At 43.7% G+C, this 24050-nt stretch overlaps 1 protein-coding gene across 1 annotated transcript in view; it reads left to right on the top strand.

The window, feature by feature from the left end:
- The first annotated feature begins 6796 nt into the window (after positions 1 to 6796).
- VPS37B (VPS37B subunit of ESCRT-I) overlaps positions 6797 to 24050 on the top strand; it is a 28685-nt gene continuing 11431 nt past the window's right edge. The window contains exon 1 of the mRNA XM_004430038.3: positions 6797 to 6942. Coding sequence (XP_004430095.1) covers positions 6832 to 6942 — 111 coding nt within the window. The 5' untranslated portion in view covers positions 6797 to 6831. The remainder of the gene's footprint in view (positions 6943 to 24050) is intronic.

Raw genomic sequence — 24050 nt, 5'->3', positions numbered from 1 at the left:
ATGGTGTAGCTGCAAGTACTGAACTGCCAGTTGCAAAGTAGTAAGGTCCTGCTTCTACTAAATGAAAAGTGACATATGTGCATGTTTACATAGATTTGTGTTTCTCTTCCTAGAATTTTTCTAAAACTGTTTATTGTGGTTACCTCTTGGATATGAGATCAATATATTTGTTAACATTTCAGTTTACATACTTTATTGTTTGGACAGTTTTTACAGTAAACAAATATTTTAAGTATTTGAATGTTAATTGGTATATTTTATTATGAAATATTTCGGATTTGCCAAAAAGGATACATAATAATAAACCCATCACCCAGTTGAGAAATGAAAGATGCAAATTACTTTTATAACTTAAAAAAAAAAAAAAAAACCTATAAAGGTTTTTTTTTCAAATACCATCTTGAGAAAGTTTCAGTTTCTCCCTAGAGAGTTTGCAAGCACAGTGCCTGGAAATCGTGTCTCTCTAGTTTTACCTAAGTGTAAATCACCTCAAATGTTATAATCACTGCTCATATGTTAGGTTTTTCAAACCTTGTCAGGGCTGGAAGTAAAATTTAGAGTTGAATTAATTTCTTGGTGCATGAACTTGGTATTCTTGAAGTTGTCAGCTTATTGCAATGTGTGTATGCACGCAACAGACGGTTCATTGCCTCTGTGGTTGATCTGCAGGGTCAAGATAAAATAGGCCAAAAGATTGAAGGATCACTTTCTTAAGGGCATTTTGGTGAGAAAAACAAAGTTACAAGATTTGAAAACATTCGGGGTCCTCTTCAGGGATGGCCAGTGAAATTGCTCTTCAGGGAAGCAAAAGTTAAGTAATCTTACACACAGTTAAGTAATCCTCCCATACAGTGAAATGGATTGGCTGACCAACAGAAGAGGTAAAAATAGGTTTATTACTTCTCGTTTTTATTTGAAATAAGGATTTAAAACAGAAATGCTTTTGGTGAGAGATATAAAAAGCAACGCAAACATTTAAAAAAAACTATCAAGACCCCTCTCTTCCTTTAAATAATTAGTGAAAAAAGGAAAATTTCAGCAACACTAAAGTAGGGAGTTTCAAGGACATCAGGCTGTGAAAACTTGTACTCCTCTGTTTCATGGCGTACAATCCAACAAATTTTTATTTACTGTAGGTTCAGCGTATAAATTTGGGTTTGGGGGAGCTTATTAAAAATTTTTTTTCTTTTTTGGTGACCATTTTGGTCTTCCACTGATGTTCGATAAAATCTTTTCTGAGGTTGTCAGAGGCGGCTAAAATGAATCTACATTAGATTTCTTCCTTTTTTTTAGTTTAAAAGAAAAATACTTAGTCCATAAGTATCATTGTAGCCTTAACATAACTGAAAAGAAAATTTTATCTACTGTCCTGTCCATCAACTTAAAATAAGACTTTGTCTCTCTCTAGTCTTTGTTCATATACAAACACGACTTGTTCATGTTATAATCACAGTATAAGCACACTTGTATTTTGCCTTTGTACCTTAATATTAATTCATATGGGATTTTCCATGTTTCTTCATAGTTGATATACTTCTTATTTTAATGGCTGGGATATATACCATGGGTCAGATTTACCACAATTTACTTAACCATTCCGCTAGTGTTGGTTTTAAATTATCGTAATAATGGTCACTTATTCATCCTTCCTTCCTATGATCACTCTACAAGTGCTACATTAGTTACCTGCTGATGTGTAACAAATTATACCCAAATCTAGCAGCTTAGCAACAACAAACATTATCTCACATAGTTTCTGAGTGTCAGGAATCTGGGAGCAGCTTAGCTGGGTGGTTCTGGCTCAGGGTCTCTCCTGAGGCTGAGTCAGGCTGTTGGCAAGGGCTGCAGTCATCTGAGGCTTGACTGGGGATGCTTGTTGGTAAGCTCAGCTCATCATGTGCCCTTCTTCATAGGCTGCTTGAATATCCTCATGCTATGACAGCTGGCTCCCCAGAGCTAGTTGTGTGAGAGAGGGAGAGTGTAAACTAGAAACCTAATCTTGGAAGCGATGTACCATCACTTCTGCCCTATTGTGTTGATCACACAGACCAACCCTGTACAAGATGAGAGAGGGATACTCAAGGGTGTGAATATCAGGCAGCTGGCCACCACAGGTGACTTTCTGATCTCCAAAAGCCATCTGTTTCCCATTTCTTTCTTTCTTTGTTTTCAAATTCTCAGCCTTAATCTACAAAGACCTTTGTACAGGAACAATTAGCTACTTCCTTTATATACGGAGACATTCATTTCTCTATTCATCCAGAACTCTGTTTACATCTTACTTCCTGGATTGTAGGGATAAAGAAAAGTTATCTTTATATATAATAATTGGTTTCTGGAGCTTTTCAGATATCCTGCATCTGACCTGAACTGAGTAGGAAATGAGGTGATGCAAGTCTTTCAAAGTTCACTTTTTTGGCACAAGGAACCCTAATTTAAAAAAAAAAGCAAGACAAAACCCCAGGGTGGCTATTATTAAAAACAAAACAAAACAAAGACAGAAAACAACAAGTTTGACATAGATGTGGAGAAATTGGAACCCTTGTGTGTGGCTGGTGGGAGTGTAAAATAGTGTAATCGATGTGTATGGTAGTTCCTCAAAAAGTTAAAAATACAATATAATCCAGCAATTCCACTTCTGGGTATATACCAAAAAAACCTGAAAGCAAGGACTTGAACACATATTTGTACACCAATGTTCATAGCAGCACTATTCCAATAGCCAAAGCGTGGAAACAGCCCAAGTGTCCATCGACAGGTGAATGCATAAACAAAATATGGTGTATACATACAACGGAATATTATTCAGCCTTTAAAAGGAATGAAATTCTGATACATGCTATGACATGGATGAAACTTGAGGGTATTATGCTAAGTGAAATAAGCCAGTCACAAAAGGATAAATATGGCGGCTGGCCCAATGGTGTAGTGGTTAAGTTCACGTGTTCTGCTTCGGTGGCCTGGGGTTCACGGGTTTGGATCCTGGGCATGGACCTACTCACCTACTCATGGCACGCTGAGGCGCTGTCCCACATAGAAGAGCTACAACTCTACAACTATGATACACAGCTAGGTACTGGGGCTGTGGGGAGAAAGAAGAAAAAGAGGAAGATTGGCAACAGATGTTAGCACAGGGCCAATCGTCCTCAAAAAAAAAAAAAAAGGTAAATATGTATGATTTCACTTACGTGAGGTACCTAGAGTAGTCAAATTCATAGAGACAGAAAATAAAATGGTGGTTACCGGGGGCTGGATGGAGGGGAACAGGAGCTATTGCTTAATCAGGACGGAGTTTCAGTTCTGGAGATGGATGGTGGTGATTGTTGCACAACAATGTGAACATACTTAATGCTACTGAACTGTACACTTAAAAATGGTTAAAATGGTAAATTCTACATTATGTGTATTTTATTACAATAAAACAACAACAACAAATACTATTGGTACAACCACTTTGGAGAGCAATTTGGCAATATCCCATGAAGTTGAAGATGTGAATACCCTACGACCCCCAACAACAGAGGAAAGGATGTTTTAAAGTGTCATATATGTATACAATGGAACACTATACAGTTGAAAAAAAAGAATGTTTCAAACTATACAAATCAGCAAGGATACATCTCAGAAAGTTAATATTGATCAAAAAACACTTACCACAAAGATATCTGTATATATGTATCTAATATTATTTCTATTGTTTATGGATATATACATATAAGGTAAGATAGCTAAATAGGATAGTAGCTACCCTCTAGAGAAGGAGAAAGGAAATGGGATTGAGGAAAAAGGATATATAGGGGCTTCAATTGTGTCTGTGATGTTTATTCCTTAACCTGGTGAGTACATGAGTGTTTGTTACATTCTCTCTCTTTCTATTTTTATTTTTTTGTATCCCTGAAATAGTTCATTAAACAAACCCCACAAGGGAGTGAAAAATAAATAAAAGAGAAAAAAAAATCCAAAAACGAAGAGTCAAACCTCAAATCAAAATAACCAACCTTCCTGCACCCTCCACCCTTATAACACATCAAAATAACATCAATCTTAAATATAATTTTTAAAATACTGCTCCATATTTTTATATCTTCTCTCTCCAAAGCAGGGACTGTGTCTAAAGTGATTTTTTCCTCTTATGACTAGTGCTTAGGTCATGCTGGCATTTGGAGGTTAGTGAGATGACAATGACAACAGTGGTGACGTCAGGCCAGGTGTCCTGAGGGGCATGGCTGTTGCACCTGCCGCCTTGGGGAACAATACCTCTCCTGCCCACACATAGCTGTGTAGCTTATGCTATAGATACCTTGTCGCCAAGTCAACACATTTTCTCCCAGCTCTTCAAACTGGAAAACATTTATGAATAATTCTACTAACTTGCATCAGAGAGAGAGAATTCTAATCTCGAGGATGGAGGATTTTGAAGTTCAACTAGGTAAAGGGTGTGTGTGTGTGTGTGTGTGTTTGAAGTATGCTTTCCAAACAATCCCTGATGTTGTATAACAGGAGATTCATTTCTCGGGCGGCAACAATAGTCCCATTGAGAGAAGCCCTGGCACATACATACATTGCCCTTGATTTGCCAGAGCAAAATATTAGTTAACCCACAAATATTACAGGCAGACATAGGTGTGCAGAGAAACCCAAATATCAGTCAACCCAAAAAAGGGAAAAAATGTACAAGTCCACCCACGCATTAAAATTGACAGGTCTGACACCAATGCAAGGATTTCCTGATGTTTCTTTTCTTCTTTTCAACCACTTTTAAGAGTGACGAGAAGTTTTCAGAGCAGCAGAAAACAAAACGTTTCTGTGGTTTGCCCTGTTTGACAAAGGAAGTGGTATGTGACTTGAATAGGTCGGTGGCAGAAAACTGGTTTGAGAAAGGTTATAAAAGGACTAGGCAAGGCTGAGGATGTGAACCTTGTTTCAACTGAGCATTTTAGTGGTCACCGCATACGAGTGTCCCATTCAGAACCAGGCTTGTTCTTGGTGCCTGTTCTTGGCTGAGGCACTTCATCCCTCTATATTCTGGAGCCCTCTGACCCCTAACCTAGTCTCACCTCCTGTGGGGACTCTGAGGGATTTCTGGACAACATCTCAAGCCTCATAGGTGAGAATTTCCTGGAAATATAGCTACCATTCTCACTTCGGCAGGTCTGCTGTATTCCTGGAGAGAAGGAAAATGAGCTAGTACTCGGACCATAAGCTTGATTTTCTGCTTCCCCTTTCTCTTTATTGTGACCTTTCCTCCTCAAAACCACCTTTTTTGAACAAGTATAACGAGGAAGAAAACTATTGAGGGTTCTTTTTGAACTCAATAAGACCTTTTGCTTATGGAGAGTATGAAATGCTTCCTCTAACTTGACTCATTTTTCTACAAACACGTACCCTTAGTCACAAAGGGCTAGAAGGAGAGAGAGAATAGGTCAGTGGAACCCAGCTTGACGTGTGGGCAGACAACTCGGGCCTTATGTTCTATGGATGGGAGAGCAGAAGCATCATCTTCGTACACAAAGCTCATCAGTCAGCCAATAAGCTTTTACTGAATGCTTCAACTGTGTCCAGTGCTGAGTTATGTGATGAGGTCTGTGGGGTATGATGCCAGCGTGCTGGACGCCAGACTGGGATCCAGGAGACCAGCCAATTACCTGATTTTGGAAAAAAAAAAAAACTTCCTCCTCACGGCCTCAATGTCTTTATGTGTAAAATTAGGGGGCTGTAGTGGCTAACATCAGACTTAGGGTTTTTTCCAACTAGAACTGTGGCAATTCCCGGGGCAGCAACAATACAGGGTAATGAGTTCCCAGACTCCTGGATCCCGAGAGGCTTCTAGACAGCTGGAGAGACTGCTAGAGACAATTGCACTCTTAATTCATGTTGTTTCTGAAAGAGCACAGCTTGACCCACCCAGATGTCTAGGTGCCTTTGTCTGAGTTGGTGCAAGGATGCCACTCCCATGGGTCCTTGCTCAGGATGCTCCAGCCACACTGGTTTTCTGCCCGTTCCTCAAATGTACCAAGCTGGTCCTGCCTCAGGGCCTTTGCACATGCTGGTCTTGCTGCCTTGGGCTTCCTACAGGAATGGTGGCTGGTTCCTCCCTTCTCATCCTTTAGCTCTCCTTAGAGTTAACCTTCTCTGAGAGCACCCTCATTTACTCCACTCTTGAGAGAAGGTCTTCCCTACGATCCTCTTATTTTAGCATTCATTTCCTTCTTTGTGCTCTCCCAATTTGTAACCATTTTACTTGTTTTTTCTTTGCTTCCCCTGTCAGTCTGTTAGCTCCATGTAGGCAGGGTCCTTTTTGTTTTATTCAGAACTGTATCCCCAACTTCTAGTCCACATAGTAGGTCTCAGTAAATATTTGTTAAATGAATGATTCGCAGCTGCATAATTTCTAGGAACCAAAGGCATCCAAGGGTCCCCTTCTGTGGGGTTCCCTGGGCCAGGCTGGGCTTAGGCTGCACTAACTTCCTTCCCACTGCCTGTTTTCTGTGGATCTCGCCATTTCTCTTCTTTGAGGAAAAAGGCTCTTATGACGTCATGGGGCACTCTCCTGTGCGGCAGCGACATCCTCACGGCCGCTCACAGCGTCAAAACTCCGTCCCCCAGTCCGCGCCCCTTCCCTTAGAATTCCCCACCTTCCCAGAGACATGCGCCTCCACGGGTCCCCCCACATGCCTAGCCAGCTACGCCACGTCTGCCCGCCCGCGCGGTGATGACGTCACGCCCCAGGGCTGGCGTCAGATGCCCCCCCCCGGCGGGGGCGGACCTTGAGGGCGGCGTTTCCGGTCGGCGGAGCCTGGCGGCCAGAGCGGCGGCGGCCCAGACGCGGGGATGGCGGGCGCGGGGGGCGAAGCGCGGTTCTCCGGGCTGTCGCTGGTGCAGCTCAACGAGCTGCTGGAGGACGAGGGGCAGCTGGCGGAGATGGTGCAGAAGATGGAGGAGGTGAGCGCGCGGGGCGCGCGGCGCGGGGCCTCGGGGGGCCGGGGGCCGGCGCGGGAGCGGGCGCGGCGCCTCAAGTTGGGCTGAGGGGACTCGGGCGAGAAACGGGAGGACTCGGGACGGGTCGGGGTGAGGGGCCCAGGCTGGGGCGGAGCGGGGGGAGGCGGCCTGCGGCGGGGCTCGGGGGCTGCTCGGGGGCTGGGGCGAGGTGTGGGGGGCCGAGGCCCGGGGCTGGGGCGAGGCGGGGAGCGGAGAGCCTGGAGCGGGCGTGTGGGGCCGAGAGGGCTGTGGCTGCGTCCGAGGAGGCGAGGCGGGCACGGGGGGATCGGGGTTGAGTTGCGGAGGGTGCAGGGGACTGTAGTCGAGGATTCGGGGTGACTGAGACCGGCCCGAGGGCTAGGTCTGGGCAGAGATTCGGGGCTTGAGGGGTCCACGGGGACTGAGGCAGTTACTGGGGTCTGAGAATAGGTTTTGAGGGGCTGAGTGGACTAGCTGGACTTGAGGCTTAGGATTGGGGGTTCCAAGGTGGGTTTGGGGGGCTACGTGTCTGTAGCTGAGTCCGGGAGGGAGTTCTGAGATAGGCTTTAGGGTTGGGCGGGGGTCTCCGAGGTTAGGAGGCCCGAGGCCACGGGTAGAGCCCGGTTAAGATTTGCGAGTCCGTGTATCTGAGGGTTCCCGAGAGTTCCAGAAGGGCCCTACGGGGTCTGGCTTCGTTTGGAAGTGGCCCTAGCAGAGTTATCCCAGGGGGCTCTTCTCCTCCGCCTGGTGGGTGGGCCTGAGGGTGGCAGCAGGAGCCTTTTCTCTGTACGGGTCCCCCTCTCCATGGAAGAAGGGAATGTGGAAATTTTAGTGTGCTGGTTTTGCGCGGCAGTCTCCTACCTAGCTGGGGCCAGGGAAGTTCCTGGAGCTGTTTTTGGGGAGAAGATAACCCGGGGGTTGGGGGCTCACAGCCGGCCTCTGCCTTTTTGATAGTCGAGGGCCTGCGCAGCCTCCGGAAGGCATGTGCCCACCCTGGATCTGGTTATGTCACTGCATCCCTTGTGGCATGGTTTGCTCTCGGGGGTAACTGACTTTACTCTTGCGCTGGCAGCATCTGCTTCCTTCTCTTCCTTTCTCCCAACCCTGTTGAACTCTTTCTGTGAAAATGCGGTCCTGTGAGTCTGGGTCTCCTGCAGGCAGGTGGACCCAGGCTGATCCTGGCCCTTCCACCGCTCCTTCTCCTTTGTCTCTGAAGTCTGAGCCTTCCCACGCCTACAGGGCTGAGCCTCTCCCCCAGAAGCCCGAGTGGGGGCTTTTGGCTTTCTTTCCGAAGAGGGATTGTTCAGGACTGAGCCAGCCCCCTTAAAAGGGAGCTTGTATGGAGGTTGCACATTCAAAATCACTGGAAAACTCTCAACAGATCATTGTCCCGAGCTACAGAGAGGCCACTGTAGTAAGATGGTATCAGTCTTTCCATTAATACACCCTTTGTATTCACGGGCTTTGTAACTTGGCACATATAAAGTTGCTCAGAGATGCAATTTACCCCATTTATGGTCTCCATGTGGCACTTTCCATTTTAGAGAATAATCAGTGACAAAATCCATCTTTCTTGACTGAGTGCGAGTTTCATGTCTCCAAAGAAAGAAAATCTTTGCTTCATTTCTGTGCTTTTCAGTTGCTGGGAGACCTTTTGTTGATTGTCAGCAGGCATCTTTCTAGTTTAATAATAAAATGATAGGTGTATTTTTCTAATGTGTAACACCACCTACAAATTATTCTGCTATATGTGCCTATTCTGTTGCAGTAAGAACAGAATACTGTAGTTATGTTGGTGGAACATTAATAGAAATAAAATGCTTTTTAGTGGAGGGAAGATTGTGGAAAGAGTCAAGTAATTCTGCTGACTTGGAGGCTGTTAGGGACAGCCTCACTTGTTTCCTCTACCTAAGAAACTGGAGATTAGTTTTTAAAGGGAAAGGCAAATTAATCTAGCAGGATTTTTTTGTTTGATTTTTGAGTAAAGGTGACATTTATACCAGAGTACTGTGTACAGATCCTCAGGGCTGACTGACTCTGCTTGATTAGACTACATAGTTCAAGTTAAATTACCCAGCAGTGGTTCGTTCTTCAGGATGTAGTGCTTTTAAAACAAGGAAACTGAGCTCAAAGACCAAAATACCTTAGCCAGGCAGCTCACCTAGCCACCATCACACTCACCAGTCCTCCTGCCCTGGTCACATGTGGCATGTTTCGGTAGGAACTGGTGTAACATGAACAACCGAAATTCTGGTCATGGTAGTTTCACTCAGCTGTTAATGTTATGCATTGGTTTATTTTGGGGTGGTTGTGAGACACAGTAGAAGAAAATGCTTTATGAATTGTCCACTCTTGACCAAATGGATCATTTATGATGTGGTGTTCTTTAACACCACATTCAGGCTTTGGAATCATACACTCCAGGCTGGACTTGGCCACTTCCCAGCTGTGTGATTGCAGGCAAGTCACTTCACCTCTCTGAGCATCTGTTGGGGCCGGATAATATGATAATATTTATTTTGTAGAGTTGATATGGGGATTATGTGAGATAGTGCATGTTAAGTTCTTAACACAGCATATAGTTACTGCTCAATAAAGAGTAATTGCAATTATTAATAATCATCTGTAGTTCTTTCTTTTTAGAAAGATTACTGACAATCATTAATACCAGATCATCCTGAGAACAGTTTTAAGTAAATGTTTTTTTTTTTTTTTTTCCCTCCTGGGAAGATTCGCCCTTCGCTAACATCTGTTGCCAATCTTCCTCTTTGCTTGAGGAAGATCAGCCCTGAGCTAACATCCGTGCCAGTCTTCCTCTCTTTTGTATGTGGGACACTGCCACAGCGTGGCTGATGAGTGGTATAGGTCCGCGCCTGGGATGCGAACCTGTGAACCCAGGCTGCCGAAGTGGAGCATGCTGCACTTAACCACTATCCACGGAGCTCGCCCTAAGTCAAATTTTATTTTCCATTAGCCTAAGAAACATTTTACTTTTCCCTGGTCAAAATGATTATGTATCTCAGTAGGTCTAGGATAAGACAGTAAATGGAACAGGGCTTTCACGGCATAGAGTCCCTTAACCTGAACCAATGGCTTTTTTTCCTTTTTTTTTTTTTTATTGTGAGAAGGAAGTGTTTTAAATTGTAGAGTAAGGCTTCTTCAAGCCTGAGGGGATATTTTGTGGCGACTGGAAAGTGTGGCTAGGTTTTAAAGGCATTCACCGTTAGGTTTAAGTACAGCAGTGCATTATGCCTCCCTTACATTGTTTTAATTGTGGCGTGTGAGCTTTAGTGCAGCACAAGACGTTCTAATCGTGTCGGAGCCCTGCACGTTCTCATTTTCCAGCCCATGTGTTTATCTTTTCCTGTTCCTCCTGTCTGTGATGCAGTTCCCTAAATGTAGTAGCTCTTTCCTTCTGACATTTCATATGCACACGTTTTTATTTTATTTAAAGTTATTTTTATATGGCAGTGGAATGCGCCTTTCTCCACCGTCCACGTTAACCCTGTTGGACTTGCAGGGCACTCCCTTAAAAGGAACTGTCGCTTAGGGGATTAGGCAGCCAAACCGGACCTCTCCGGTCACTTCTCCCAGTGTCCTTTCCAAGGAGACGCTGATGGGTTCCTGCTAACTAGCGATTCCCCTGAGGATTCAAATTCAGGATCTTTGTTCCTGTGGCAAGTGAAAATGCCCACATGCAGAATTCTGCCGAGGGTCTGAAAAACAGATTGTTTTGTGGAAAGTAGAGAGCCTGGTCTGGGAGAAGCCGTTTCCCTAAGGTGTGTTCTAGTGTGATTTGTGTGGGGCCACGGAGCTGCCACATGAATCACGATGGCTCATTGAAATGTACCGACCTTGCTTTAAACCAGGGCCTGCTTCTTCAACACACTCTCCCAGTGCTGCTGGGACTGGTTTTCAGAAGCTGATATTTAAACTCTTTGAGTGGTTACTACTGGAGTTTGCTTCTGTTCGTGTTGTATAATCACTAGTGTATATGTAAAGGCTTCAGTTTTCCTGTTTAAATCTTCTCTTCCGTGGACGTATTACTTTGTGTTGAGTAAAAAATTACTGTGCCTGGGAATATTTTCTGAAATTCATTTTTATCTGATTTTACCTTTTTTTAAAGGAGGCATCAAGATTTCGTGGAAAGAGCATAGCTGAGAGTTGTGTGACCTTATTTCAGTTGTTTAAACTCGCTGTGCTTCAGTTCCTCCACTGTAAAGTGTGGGTCGTAACCTGCCTGCCTTTTAGGGTTCTTGTGAGAGTAAACGGAATAGCAGGTGAGAACAATATTTGGCACAGAGGAAGCTTTTAGTAGAGGCTAGCTCCCTTAATAAGAGATTTTCAGAATTGTTAGACTGGCTCGGGTGAAATCTGATCGCTTATTTTATTTAATTGCTCTCTGCTTCTTTTGCATTGATTAAAAGTGCGGTGGGTGTGGTATAGTGCAGAACTGGCTTTTGATAATAGCAGTGTGACCTTTGGCGAGTATTCAGTCTTTCCAGTTGCAGTTTCCTTGTTGAAAGCAAATGGGTAATAACAGTAACCTACTTCATAGGGTTGTTGGGTGGATTAACTAAGTATATAAGATGCTTAACATGGTACCTAACAGAGTGAACACAGTAAATTGTTATTATTAGCTAGTATTGCTAAAACTAAAGGGCGTAGTATCCTTGCTGCCATTTCAAGAAGATTCCATTTCAGTTCCACAGCTGTGGCATGCTTACTCCGTGCAAGGCGTTGTCAAGGATAGAAACATGAATAGGGTGTGATCCCTATATTATAATATGGGGAAGAAACCAAGTACACAAACATTTACAGTACAAGAGAGATTAAGGGGTAGGGAGTTTCAGTTTGGGAAGATGAAAAAATTTGTGGGGATGGATGGTGGTGATGGTGGCACAGCAAGGTGAATGTACTTAATGCCACTCAAGTGTACACTTAAAAATGGTTAAAACGGTAAATTTTATGTTATGTATATTTTATGACAGTTTTTCAAAAAGAGAGAATAAGAAAAAGGCCACGTGTGAATTGTAAATGACATTGAAGGTCAGATGAAGAGAGGCTCTCTGGCTAGATTGGGTGTCTAGTGCAAGAGGTGACTTTGATAGGCAGGTAAGATTTAAGGAAATAAATGATCAAATACAATAGTACCTATAAGACAGTATAGAATAATATAAGGAACATCTGTGTACCTGCCACCCAGCTTAGGAAGTAAACACTACCGGCCCAGTGAAAAGCCCTCTTTGTACTCTGTGCTGAGCATGCCCCACCCTGGGATCCACTGCCTTAAATTAGGTATTTTCTCTAAGCAGGATTTTGACAGAAATGGGAGATCAGGAAGAAGTGACAGCATGAGCATAGACACAGAGCAGGAAAGCAGGGACGGGTTCTGTGACTGGTGAGTTACCATCTACTTGAGCCCCATCAGATTTGCTTATGGCTAGGGAAATGAGAGCAGGAGGCTGTAGGGGCAGAGTGCCAGGGCGGGAATTCCAGGGCGGGGAATTTGGTGGCGTGAGTTTCCATGGCTTTGGAGCTGAGGAGCAGTATGATGAGAGGTGCACTGTAGGACGATTAATTCGGCAGCAGCATATGGACTGGATTGGTGTGGGGGGATTCAGGAAAACCAGGTCGAAGGTGGAAATAAGTGCAGGGAAGAAGAAATTAGGATCTGAGCTAAGGTTCCGAGAGAGAGATGCAGAGCAGCCCGCGGGGCTCCCTTCTCACCTCGGTGCCCTTGTGGAGTTGCCCCTCTCCCTCCCCTGCCCACTGAGGCACCTCATCAACTTTGCCTTCCAAGTGCTCTGCCCACCTCCTCAGTCACAGACACACATCCCTTAGCCTCTTTTTTTTTTTTTTTTTTGTGAGGAAGATCAGCCCTAAGCTAACATCCCTACTAATCCCCCTCTTTTTGCTGAGGAAGACTGGCTCTGAGCTAACATCTATTGCCAGTCCTCCTCCTTTTTTCCCCCAAAGCCCCAGTAGATAGTTGTATGTCATAGCTGCACATCCTTCTAGTTGCTGTATGTGGGACGCGGCCTCAGCATGGCCGGAGAAGTGGTGCGTCGGTGCGCGCCCAGGATCCGAACCCGGGCCGCCAGTAGCGGAGCGCGAGCGCTTAACCGCTAAGTCATGGCCCCCTTAGCCTCTTTGTATACCTCTTCTGTGGCACTTCACATGCATTTTGTAAGTCATTTACTTCCCTGTTCCCTGACTAGCTTGGAGGCTGCATTTCGTCGTGTTTTTTTGTCTCGCACACGGGATGTGCCCAGTTATTGCTGCTGAGTGAGTGGGGATAACTGGGCTTCAAGTGGAAGTCAGAGAGTGAGGCGGGGGGAGGGGAGAGGGAGTCACTGCGAGTGTGCCAGCCTGAGTGTGAGGGACGAGCAGGGCAGTTATCTGGCAGGCAGTTGGAGGTGCAGCTCTGGAGCTCAGGGGAGCAGTCTGCTGAGAAACACACTTGGGGGCTAATGTCCTACAAGTGCTTGTTGAAATAGGGGAGAATATAAAAGTTTGAAAGGCTGCTAGGAGTAATTAGTGGATTGAGGGAAGGAAAGAGGTACCAGGGAGAAATAAGTGTGGTGACCTTATTTTACAGACCACTTGACATCCTGTTAGAGCGCTTGTGCTGTAGCAGACCAGCCAAAAGAGGAACCTAGAAGTAGACCGAACTGTTTGAACCTCAGCCGTTGTGTGCAGAGTTGGTGTGCTCTCGAGCTAAGCTGACTTGGTTGTTGCTTTGGCTCTTATCACAGTATTTGTAGCAATGTGTTGCAATGGGGATTATGCCAGGTACTGGTGCAGGGTTATCTGGAAGGACCTGTGTGTCAGCCGTTGTTCATGTATGTAATTGCTGATGCTGAGAACATGCTGAAACAAGAGTTCTGGTTGTTTTATTTCCTTCCTCAGCTATGTGGGTTTTCAGATTCCATCATTATTCATGACAAGTGTCTTACCCAGTGGTACAAAGACAGAGGCAAGTTCTTGGTAGAATGTCTTCATAGGGTAGAATGAAAGTAGAGGGAGATGCACCTTTGTTGTCTCTAGGTTACGTTGTGGTGTGTCAAGGGAAAGCTTCTAAAAGCACGTCTCGTGGAATTGTGAGGAGCGTTGTTCGTTACTGTGCCAAAGAGTTTACGTGAAAAGCAGATATTTGAATACAGTCATGTGTCCCTTAACCACGGGGATACATTCTGAGGAATGCATCATTAGCCAATTTTGTCAGTATTGTGCTTACACAAACCTAGGTGGTATAGCCTACTACACACCTAGGCTATATGGCACTAATCTTATGGGACCACCATCATATATGTGCTCTGTTGTTGACCAAAACATCGTTATGTGGCACATGACTGTAGTTTGTTATGTTACAAGCAGTGTCATAGTTAATGTTTCTTTCAAATAAAATCTTTTATTATCGCCAAGGTTAGCTACTGGCGCCTCGAGGTTATATTCAAATCCATAGCCCAGTGCCTGGGTTGGTGGAGGGATAGAGTAAGTGCTAATTAATGTTTGCCATCAGACAGCAGCTTCATTAATGTGAACACAGCTGAGGTCCAGGAAGTTTATTCATTTACTCAGCCTTTATGGAGCACCTTGGGGATGTGAAACCGCTAAGCCACATAGTTTTCATCTTTTAGGATCACACAGGTATGCAAAAGCCGATTTCACAAAACATTGTACATGGGAAACAGTAGTGATGCGGACACCTCTGGTGGGAAGGAGACCCTACAAGCTTTTGCCGGGCTGGGGGTGATCAGCGGGGAATGTTTCCTGGCGGAGAGGACTCAGGAGCTGGGATTCAAAGAATGTGTTCACCAGGTAATGAGAGAGAAGGGCTTCCAGGCGTGGGGGTGGGCAGCAGGAACAGAGGCGTAGAGGAAAGAAGCCTGGAGAGAGCTTGTGCAAGGAATATTACAGGCCTTGCTGGAGGGACCACAGTAGGGTGTGGTGGGGGCGAGGCCAGAGGGCAGACAGAGACCAGATGGCCTCGTGAAGGAGCTTTGGGCTTGATCCTCTACTCGGAGGGAGCCGTGGGAGGATTTTAAATCAGAAAGTGCTTTGGTCACACTTCCGATTTCTGTAGATGATTCAGGCAGCTGGGGAAGGATGGATTTGAGGGGGTAAGACCAGAAAGCAGGGAGATCAGTTAGAAGGCTGCAAGATGATTGATAAAAAAGATTTTGGGGCTGCCAAAATCACTGACCTCAAGGGCTTACAGTGGGCTCGTCGCAGAGCCTGTTGAGTCTTGCTTTGCACACAGTTCCAGTAATAACACACTTGGTCACATGGTTTATCTGTCAGTGGCAGATTTTTAGAGAGTGTAGGGAAAAACGAGTAGAGCCAATAACATCATCTAGAAATAAATGATAGAGAAAGAGGGGGCAAAAATTATAAAAAGCTGCACAAAAAATGTAAAGTCAATTAGTAAGCATAGTAGTTACTAAGATAGGGTTTGGGTTGCTAGGAAACTTTAGACATGGATTAACCTTCCTCAGTGTCAATTTCCTTGTCTTTAAAATGGGAGTACTGTAATACCGTCCTGATCGAGTTGTTATGAGGATTAAATAAGGTAACGTTGGGGAAACTGTCGAACACCGTGTGTGGCAGTAACTGGAAGCTGTGACAGTTGTTAATGAAGTGGTTGGCCTGTTGGATTTAGGAAAGTGTTTCCCTTAGAGCCCTAATTCTGTGGATGTTGGTGGTGGTGGCATTAAAAAGAGTTCCATGGTAAGTAAATGTGGGAAGCCAGTGGTTAAATAAGACGGTTTTCCTTTTGTTTTGCTTTGTTTGGTTCTTCCTGCTAGGGTGTGTGGTGAAGCTCCAGAAGGGGCGTATGTGGCAGTATTTCCCCAACTCACCCATCGCAGAACTCGTGGGACTAGGTTTCCTGGGGCACACTTTGGCAAATGCCTGTTTAGGGAATAAATGTATCCATCTGCTTCCATAGCCCTTGGGTATTGGTTTATCACAGACAGCGCCATAGTCACTTGATATTCATAATGGCAATTGTGTCTCATCAAAGGCTGCCCTACTTTCATGTGCCCTAAGAAGGCAGGGAAGTATATAGTACTTTTTATTTCTGATCCCAACTGATCAGATCTTTAAAAATAAAATGTTTGTTACAGAAAAAATTTAAAATACAGAAAACTATAAAGAAGAAAAATATAATCACATGTAATACCACCACCCAGAGATAAACACTGTTAACAAACATTTTATTGGTTTTCTGTTTTTTCCCCCATTAGGATCATTCTTTATATACAGTTTTTTTGTTCATTTTGTTTTTTACCTAAAGTTATACTCTGGGCATTTTCTTATCAGAATACAAGAATGTGTCTGGGCATTTTATCAGAATATTCTTACATGACATGAATTTTAGTGGCTACATGATATTTCATCATATGGATATGTCATAATTGATGTGACCATTCCCTTATTATTGCATATTTAGATGCTGTTTTTCCTATCAAAAATTATATTGCGATTAACATCTTTGAACATAAATCTTAAAATATCATTTCATTTTTTTTTCCCCAAAATGAGTGAGTCTTCAGTATGTAGGCAGTTCTTTTGGTTAGAACATCTAATTCCCTATATCAGATATAATTGCAGTTTTTTGTTATGAAATTAAAGTAAAATAATTTAGAGTAACTGTTCTCCTTTGACTAATCCTTTTCTCTCCCTACAAACTAAAAAAAAGATCCCATTATTAGAATAGCATTTTCTCATACTGAATAGTACGATGAATAATTTCAGTCATGTGAGAGTAACTTTTATCTATTAAAACAAATTCTTGAGTCAGGTGTTGGAAAGTTCAAGTCATGGTGAATTTTAAATGTAAAAGCAAAATTGTCAAAAGATATAGTCTTAATACACATAAATCCGGGATCCACCTGGACAGGCATTTTCTTATTTGCACCTGTGTCAAGACTACACCAGAAAATTCTCATACATGTGTTTCTTGTAAATTGTGGTTAAAAGGAAATAGAAAAGAGGAAAAAACCCTTAAGCTCTGACTAAACAAATGAATGCTTTGGTGGTTTGTCATGGCCAGAAACTACTACTAAGAAAAGCAGAATTTAGAAATTCGATCTTCTACAGGCTGCTTTCTTTTGGGGAGGGGAGGAGGGATCTGGATTTTAAAATTATAAAATTATAGTAGAAGCTATTAATTGACCTCCTTCCACTTAAGTAAAGTATTCCAGTAATTGGCGCTCTCCATTCCCTTCATCAAACATAATGATCAATGCCCTCCCCCCATTATGATTAGGTATCTGGGCATTTCTGTGCCCACGCTGCAGTTGCATCCCTACCGAGAGTCAAATGCATTTGCTCTCACACCTCTTCATTCTGCTTTTATTTGTTATAGTAATTAAATGATTTCATTAAATACTATGGCAACTGATGAACCATGAGTGAAAAGAGAAAGAGTAAAAACTGTGAGCTGAGTGCTTTAGAAAGAGTTATAAATATAAGGTGATTCACTAGAAAAAAACTTGCTGGTGAATTAGGTGTGAACTAGATTGGGGAAAATGGAAGATTTCCAGAAGGCGTCTACTCTCCTCTTGCCTGTGCAGTGTCCTAAGTTCTCCACATGGAAGGATCTGGTCTGGGTGGAAAGAACTTTTGAAACTGGAGCTAGTGGACCCTTTCTCTAAGAAAAGACCCTTGTCTTATATGAAAAAGTGGACAGATGTGTATCTTGAACATTATGTGTGTATTTAGTGACTTAACTGCTTTAACCAGACTGCTCAGTTAACCAGCAGCTAACTGGCTCTGGTAATCGGGAGTGAGGGCTTCTCGATGGCTTCCCTGGCTCACCTGCTGAGATTCTGATTCAGTAGGACTAGGGTGGGGTAAATATGACAAGCCCCTTGCTTTTAGGGGACTAGGGACAAAGGCAGTTAACTGTGATCAAGTTTGGGTGTCCCATCCTGCCTTCTGCTTCACACCCCTCCCCTCCTCCACCCAGAGTCCCCAGGTATTATAAGGCCTGTGATCCTAGAAGAGTAACGTATGTATGTATGTATGTGTGTGTGTGTGTGTGTATGTGAGGAAGATCAGCCCTGAGCTAACATCCCTGCCCATCATCTTCTCCTTTATATGGGACGCTGCGACAGCATGGCTTGACAAGTGGTGCGTCGGTACGCACCCGGGATCCGAACCTGCGCACCCCAGGCCGCCGAAGTGGAGCGCACGCAGCTAACCGCTGCACCAGCGGGCTGGTCCCCCGAGAGTAACATTTTTATAGCATGTGACAGTTATCAGAACCGGTCACACCTAGTATTATATTTCTTTGTTATTGACACCATTATCCACGAGTCCAAGAAGTAGCGAGATCTAGTTTTTTGTCCTGTGAATATTAGAAAATAAGTCTTCTAGGAAAAAAAAAAGCCAACGTAAACACCCTGGTGTGTTGTGCCTGCCAGAACTAGAAAACTATCAAATTGTCCCTTAGACCACTTAATTCTTCTCTGGGACTAGTCCATTTCTTTTCTTTTTTTTTTAATTTAATTTAATTTTTTCCCCCAAAGCCCCAGTAGATAGTTGTATGTCATAGCTGCACATCCTTCTAGTTGCTGTACGTGGGATGCGGCCTCAGCATGACCGGAGAAGCGGTGCGTCGGTGCGTGCCCGGGATCCGAACCCGGGCCACCAGTAGCGGAGCGCGGGCACTTAACCACTAAGCCACGAGGCCGGCCCTAGTCCATTTATTTTCAAGCCTAGCTGTTTGCATTTCTATGGTCAGTTGCACTTAAAGTGCACAACATACTAATTTTTAAGATGGGAGCCAGCTCCATACGGAAGAGATTGTTCCAGTCTTGCTTTCTGAGGGCAGCAAGTTTCATCCCAATAAGAAGGATTTTGATGTCTTCAATCAAAAATAGCAATCTTAATAATCTAATATGTTCTGTTTGTTGAGTGGGTTGTTTTCTTGGAACATTTGATAAGCAGCTGGTAAATTTCCTTTCCCAAGTAGGCTGTAGCCTTGGAGATGGTTTCACACAGCCCACGAGACTGTTGTATTTTAGAACAGTTTCATAATGTTCTACAGTTCTTTCACTGTATTTTTGTATTTTCAGATCTTTAATTTTGTTAATATATTAAACAGTCCAACTCAGCAACTGTTAAGTTTTTTCATTAAAACTCAAGGAACATTTGGATTGAATTAAGCCCCGTTAGGTTGTGTTTTCAGTACACCTCTAGGGTGGTGTGGGCTAGGATTACAGGCTCCACCTTTCTGAAAGCCTACGTGCAGCTGGAGGACTGTGGTGAAATGACTTGTCACTTGGAAGGCCTTTTCACTGAATGGAAGATGAGTTTGGGCTTTCTAATAACCTAACACTTAATATTAAAGCCCAAACTCATATTGCATGTGACTTTGGTGAAATTTACCCTAAAATTAGTTGGTGAGCTAGATCAAGTGTAGGATAAGAGGATATGAGATTAACCTGGCTGAATGCATGCCAACCTTTTTATCACCTAATCGGTATGCCTGCTGCATTTCAAGTCTTAATGCAACCTAAACTTTTCTACTAGTGGAAAAGTATAAAAGCAAGATTTGTTTCATCTTTGTCTTTGTATTATAGATAACTTTCAATTTAATTTTATCTGGAGAGGAAAATATCAAAATCAAAATAAGTTTTCTACCAAAAGGAACCAGTATTTCTTCAAGAAGGGCCAGTCCTGGTCCAGGGCAGCAAATGCACAGATGGGCCTGGGACATCTTGTTTTACCAGAGAACAGGGAAGCTGTCAGACCCCTGGGGTATGTCACCTTAAGAGCTGGGTTGACATGTCTCCCACTGGCATGGACAATTTGAGCTTTGGAAAGATTAATGACTGTAACTGATTGAAGCACATAAGAAATACAAATCTGTTACTTAATACTGATACCCCTAAAAAGCTTATTGGTCATTTTTAGAGGTTGCTTGAGCATCAACTCAGTCTTCTAAAAGTTGGTTTAAAGGGGAAGAGGGCACAAAATCAAACGTTTATCCTGCTTTTCCTATATAAGCTATTTCAGATACTCAAACAGATGAGGCAAAAAGCTCATAGAAGAATTCAAGCCAACACATGCAGAAGATGAAAATAAAGAATTGTTAATTTTAGTTGTGTGATTATGGCATTGTAGTTAGAGTTATAAAGTTCTTACCCATTAAAGATACATGTCAAAGTTTTTAAGGGTCAAATGATGTGATGCCTGAGATTTGCTTTAAAATGCTTCAAAAAAGTGGGGAATAGATGAAACAAGGTTGGCAAATGTCGCTAATTGTTGAAGCTGGAGAAGGGCACACAGGGATTCATTATACTTACCTCTTCTTTTGCTTTGTGTTTGAAAATATCTTCAATAAAAAGACAAAAGATAAATGGAAATGAAATTTAGATGATTATTGGAACTTGAAAATAGAGAAATGATGGTAGACCAGATTCTGTGGCATTAATTCATGGCATAATCATGTAGAAAACGCACTTGGAGACAAAATCTCCTAACACAGTAATGGGTAGTTTGCTTTAGAGGAATCTCTGTCATAATCCTGATTTTTTCTGCTAAGATTTCACTTCCAAACCATTGTCACTACTGTGTTAAAGTAGGAGTGCAAATAGTTTCCCAGTCAACGTCTGGTTGTTTGTAACAATTAGCATTAATCTATGATATTACTGTTTAAAAATTTATTATAAGCATTTAAAGAAGCTAACCTTCAGAACGATTTAGCAAGTTTTTAACAGTCATCTGAGAGATAGTGGCCTGAGGCCCCAGCAATCCAGATTCCTACAGATTAAGTTGAGCAAGTATTTAGCAATATGCCCGTGTTGGCCTGGGTAGTGTGCTAGGTTCTGGGCATCAGGAACTGAATGAGAGTTCTCCTCTTAGGAGGCTTAATGTTCTCATCAAAAGGCGGGGAGTGTGAGCTCAAATGTCATTTTATTTCATTGGGAAAACCGTTCAGTTATATCAGTCAGGCAGCTGGCAAGACAGTGGGCACTCAGCTTGGGGGACTTGAGAGGCCTTTAATAAAGGTGTTCTTTACAAGGAGACGGTGGGTGTAGACCCCCAGGGCTGGTGCAGGACTGGCCATGGTTGTGCACATCTCACCTCCAGGCCTGAGAGACGGAGCAGGGTGCAGAGAACCAAGAGAGGGAGAGAGGACTGCTTTGGATGGGGGGGGGATCTGGCCACCTACAGTGACCCCATAGAGAGGGGGCCCCAGAGAACCCCCTTCTCATTTCATTCTCCTCTCACCCTCAATCCCCATCGTTGAAGCCAGCTAGAACCGGAAGGCAAGTGGCCTGTTGAAGTGGTCGGTGTGGTTCAGCCAGTTGGCCCGTGGGGCACAGAGCAGGATGGGGTGTGGATCTCAAAGACAGATGGAAGATTCCAGTACTGTATTAGTTTCTTGTAGATGCCATAAAAAATTATCACAAACTTGGAGTCTTAAAACAAGAGAAATTCATTCTTTTACAGTTCTGGAGGCCATAAGTCTGAAATCAAGGTGTTTGTTCTCCCTCTGGTGGCTCTAGGGGAGAAACGTTCCTTCCTCTCCCTGCCTCTGGTGATTGCTGGCTTCCTTGGCTTTTGGCCACATCACTCCGTTCTCTGTCTCCCTTTTCACGTGGCCTTCTCCTCTGTGTCTCTCTTCTCCTGTGTGTCTCTTATAGGGACACTTGTCATTGGATTTAGGCCCACCCAGATAATCCAGGATGATCTCCTTGTCTCCAGATCCTTAACTTAATTACATTTGCAAAGATCCCTTTTCTAAGTCAGGTCACATTCACAGGTTCCAGGATTAGAATGTGGACACATCTTTTGGGGGGGGGGGGCACCATTCAGCCCACTGCAAGCACCTGTCACTCCCAGGAGAGTTAAAACTCCATCGTGACACATTGGTAACTGATTGTTGGTGTGATTCTGCTGAATTTGGCTTCAGTAGACACACACTCCAAGGGCGCAGGGACCTGTCTTTCCTGTTCACTTCTATCTCCATTGCCTGCCCTGCCCAGAGCCAGCACATTATGATGCCTCAAAAAAACCATTTTTTGGATGAATGAATTAACAAATGAACGAACAAGCACAGCAGACGACAATTCAAATAGAATAAAACCAGAGGTCTTGCTCTGTGAGTACACGGAAAACCACTGAGTCGACACTTTAAATGGATGAATTATATGGTACGTGAATTTTACCTCAATAAAGCTGTGCCTCAGAAGAGCACCTGGCCATCAAGTTAATGAGGTTGCTTCGTGTGGGGCTGTGGGGCTGTGGGGCTTGGGGAGGGCCAGAAAAGGCCCAAAGCAGGGGCCGGCCTGGTGGCGTAATGGTTAGGTTCGTGTGCTCTGCTTTGGCGGTCCGAGGTTTGCAGGTTCGGATCCTGGGCGCGGACCTGTGCACTGCTTATCAAGCCATGGTGTGGCAGGCGTCCCACATCTAAAATAGAGGAAGTTGGGCACAGGTGTTAGCTCAGGGCTAATCTTCCTCAGCAAAAAGATGAGGATTGGCAATGGATGTTAGCTCAGGGCTGATCTTCCTCAGCAAAAAGAGGAGGATTGACAATGGATGTTAGCTCGGGGCTAATTTTCCTCACCAAAAAAAAAAAAAGAAAAGGCCCAAAGCCATTGCCAGGGGCCTCAGTTAGGGCAGAGATTTGGGGAAGGAAGGCGTTCCAGGCTGAGGAGCCAGTGAGCCAAGTCATGGGGAAAGAGCATTTTCTCTTCCAGGCAAATGTTTACTTGTTGAATACAATGTGATTGTTTACTTCATGTAAATACTAGGCCTCCTGAGCACGGTGATAGGTGAGAGGGCATACCTGGGTTCTTAAGGATCCCAGCCCTAATTCCTAGTACTGACTGCATTTTGAGCATTTAAAGGGCTTCCAACACTATTAAGAATTTCTGTTTGTTGAAACTCGCTAACATAATCCAGCAATGTCATTTACTGTATTATGATAAGGATTATATTATAGTGTAAGGGCGAGTAAGGGACTGCTCTGAGTATTCTTCCATAAAGAGAGTTAGTTTGGAAATGTGGACGGATTTGCCTGCCAGTGTTTAGGAAGACACCATTATAATTATAGATGAAGGAGCCAGACTGGCCAGCTGGAGTCAGAATTTCACATCTTACAAGAGTCTGGTTTGGAAAATGTCCACTGCAAGCCCAAACCTTTGACCCAGGCTGGCCAGCGGGTGCAGGCTGCCTCCCATCCCCGTCCCTGGTGCCTCTCTTGGTAACCACTGCATGTGTCATCCAGAGGGGAGTTTATGTCTGTTTTCTTTCTTACCAAATTTATTTTTTACCACACTCCCCCAACTCAAATAAATAAATGAATAACGATATGTGCATCGGAAGAGCAGTAGAATGTGCATTTTGTGAGAACTTCACGTATTGATGTAAGCATCCCAAGAGATAAAGGGGTCTCCACATTTCTGCCTGGGCAACTGTGTATAAAATACCTTGTTTTCTTTTGTAAAACAAAGGCAGCTTATTTCCCTAGAGCCTCTGCCCTTCTGGTTCTACTAATTTCTAACAGGTTTTTTTTTAATTAAAAAATGACCATTCTGTAAGTTTATATGCACTTGTTATAATCAAGCACGATAATACAAGTAGAAAGAGGAAAGTAAAAAAAAAGTCACACTTCAGAGGTTGCTGTTGTTAACTTCAGATGAACATCCTTTCAGACAGCTCTCTGTGCCCATGGATAGACAGATGGGCAGAAATAGCGATATAAATGGGATCCTACTATAAATGTTGCTTTCTATCACTCTTCTCATTTTTCTTTGATATGAGCAGAAAAAGAAACTGAAGTGAAACTGACCACGTTTATAAAAATGGTTCCTTACCACAGAGAGATTATTTCCTGAAAAGATTTCTCTAGGTTGAGAACAAGGGTCATGAGAACTCTCAGGAGGTTGGGCCTCTATTTTCAGTTTCAGGGACCTATTGGCTCTGAACCATGGCTCCTAGAACACGGTGGACCTCTGCAGGCATTCTCAGATGTACTGTACAGATTTGGTCACAGACATTGAGGCTGGAGTCGGGCTGAGAGGAGCTGGAGAGTGGGGCTGCATGTTGCGGAGAGGGGCTGCATTTGG

Source organism: Ceratotherium simum, chromosome 35, assembly GCF_057802395.1.
Source record: "Ceratotherium simum simum isolate JZ-2026a chromosome 35, ASM5780239v1, whole genome shotgun sequence".
Classification (NCBI taxonomy): Eukaryota; Metazoa; Chordata; class Mammalia; order Perissodactyla; family Rhinocerotidae; genus Ceratotherium; species Ceratotherium simum.
The sequence above is the reverse complement of the archived record's forward strand: the minus strand, read 5'-3'. Positions and strand labels throughout refer to the sequence as shown.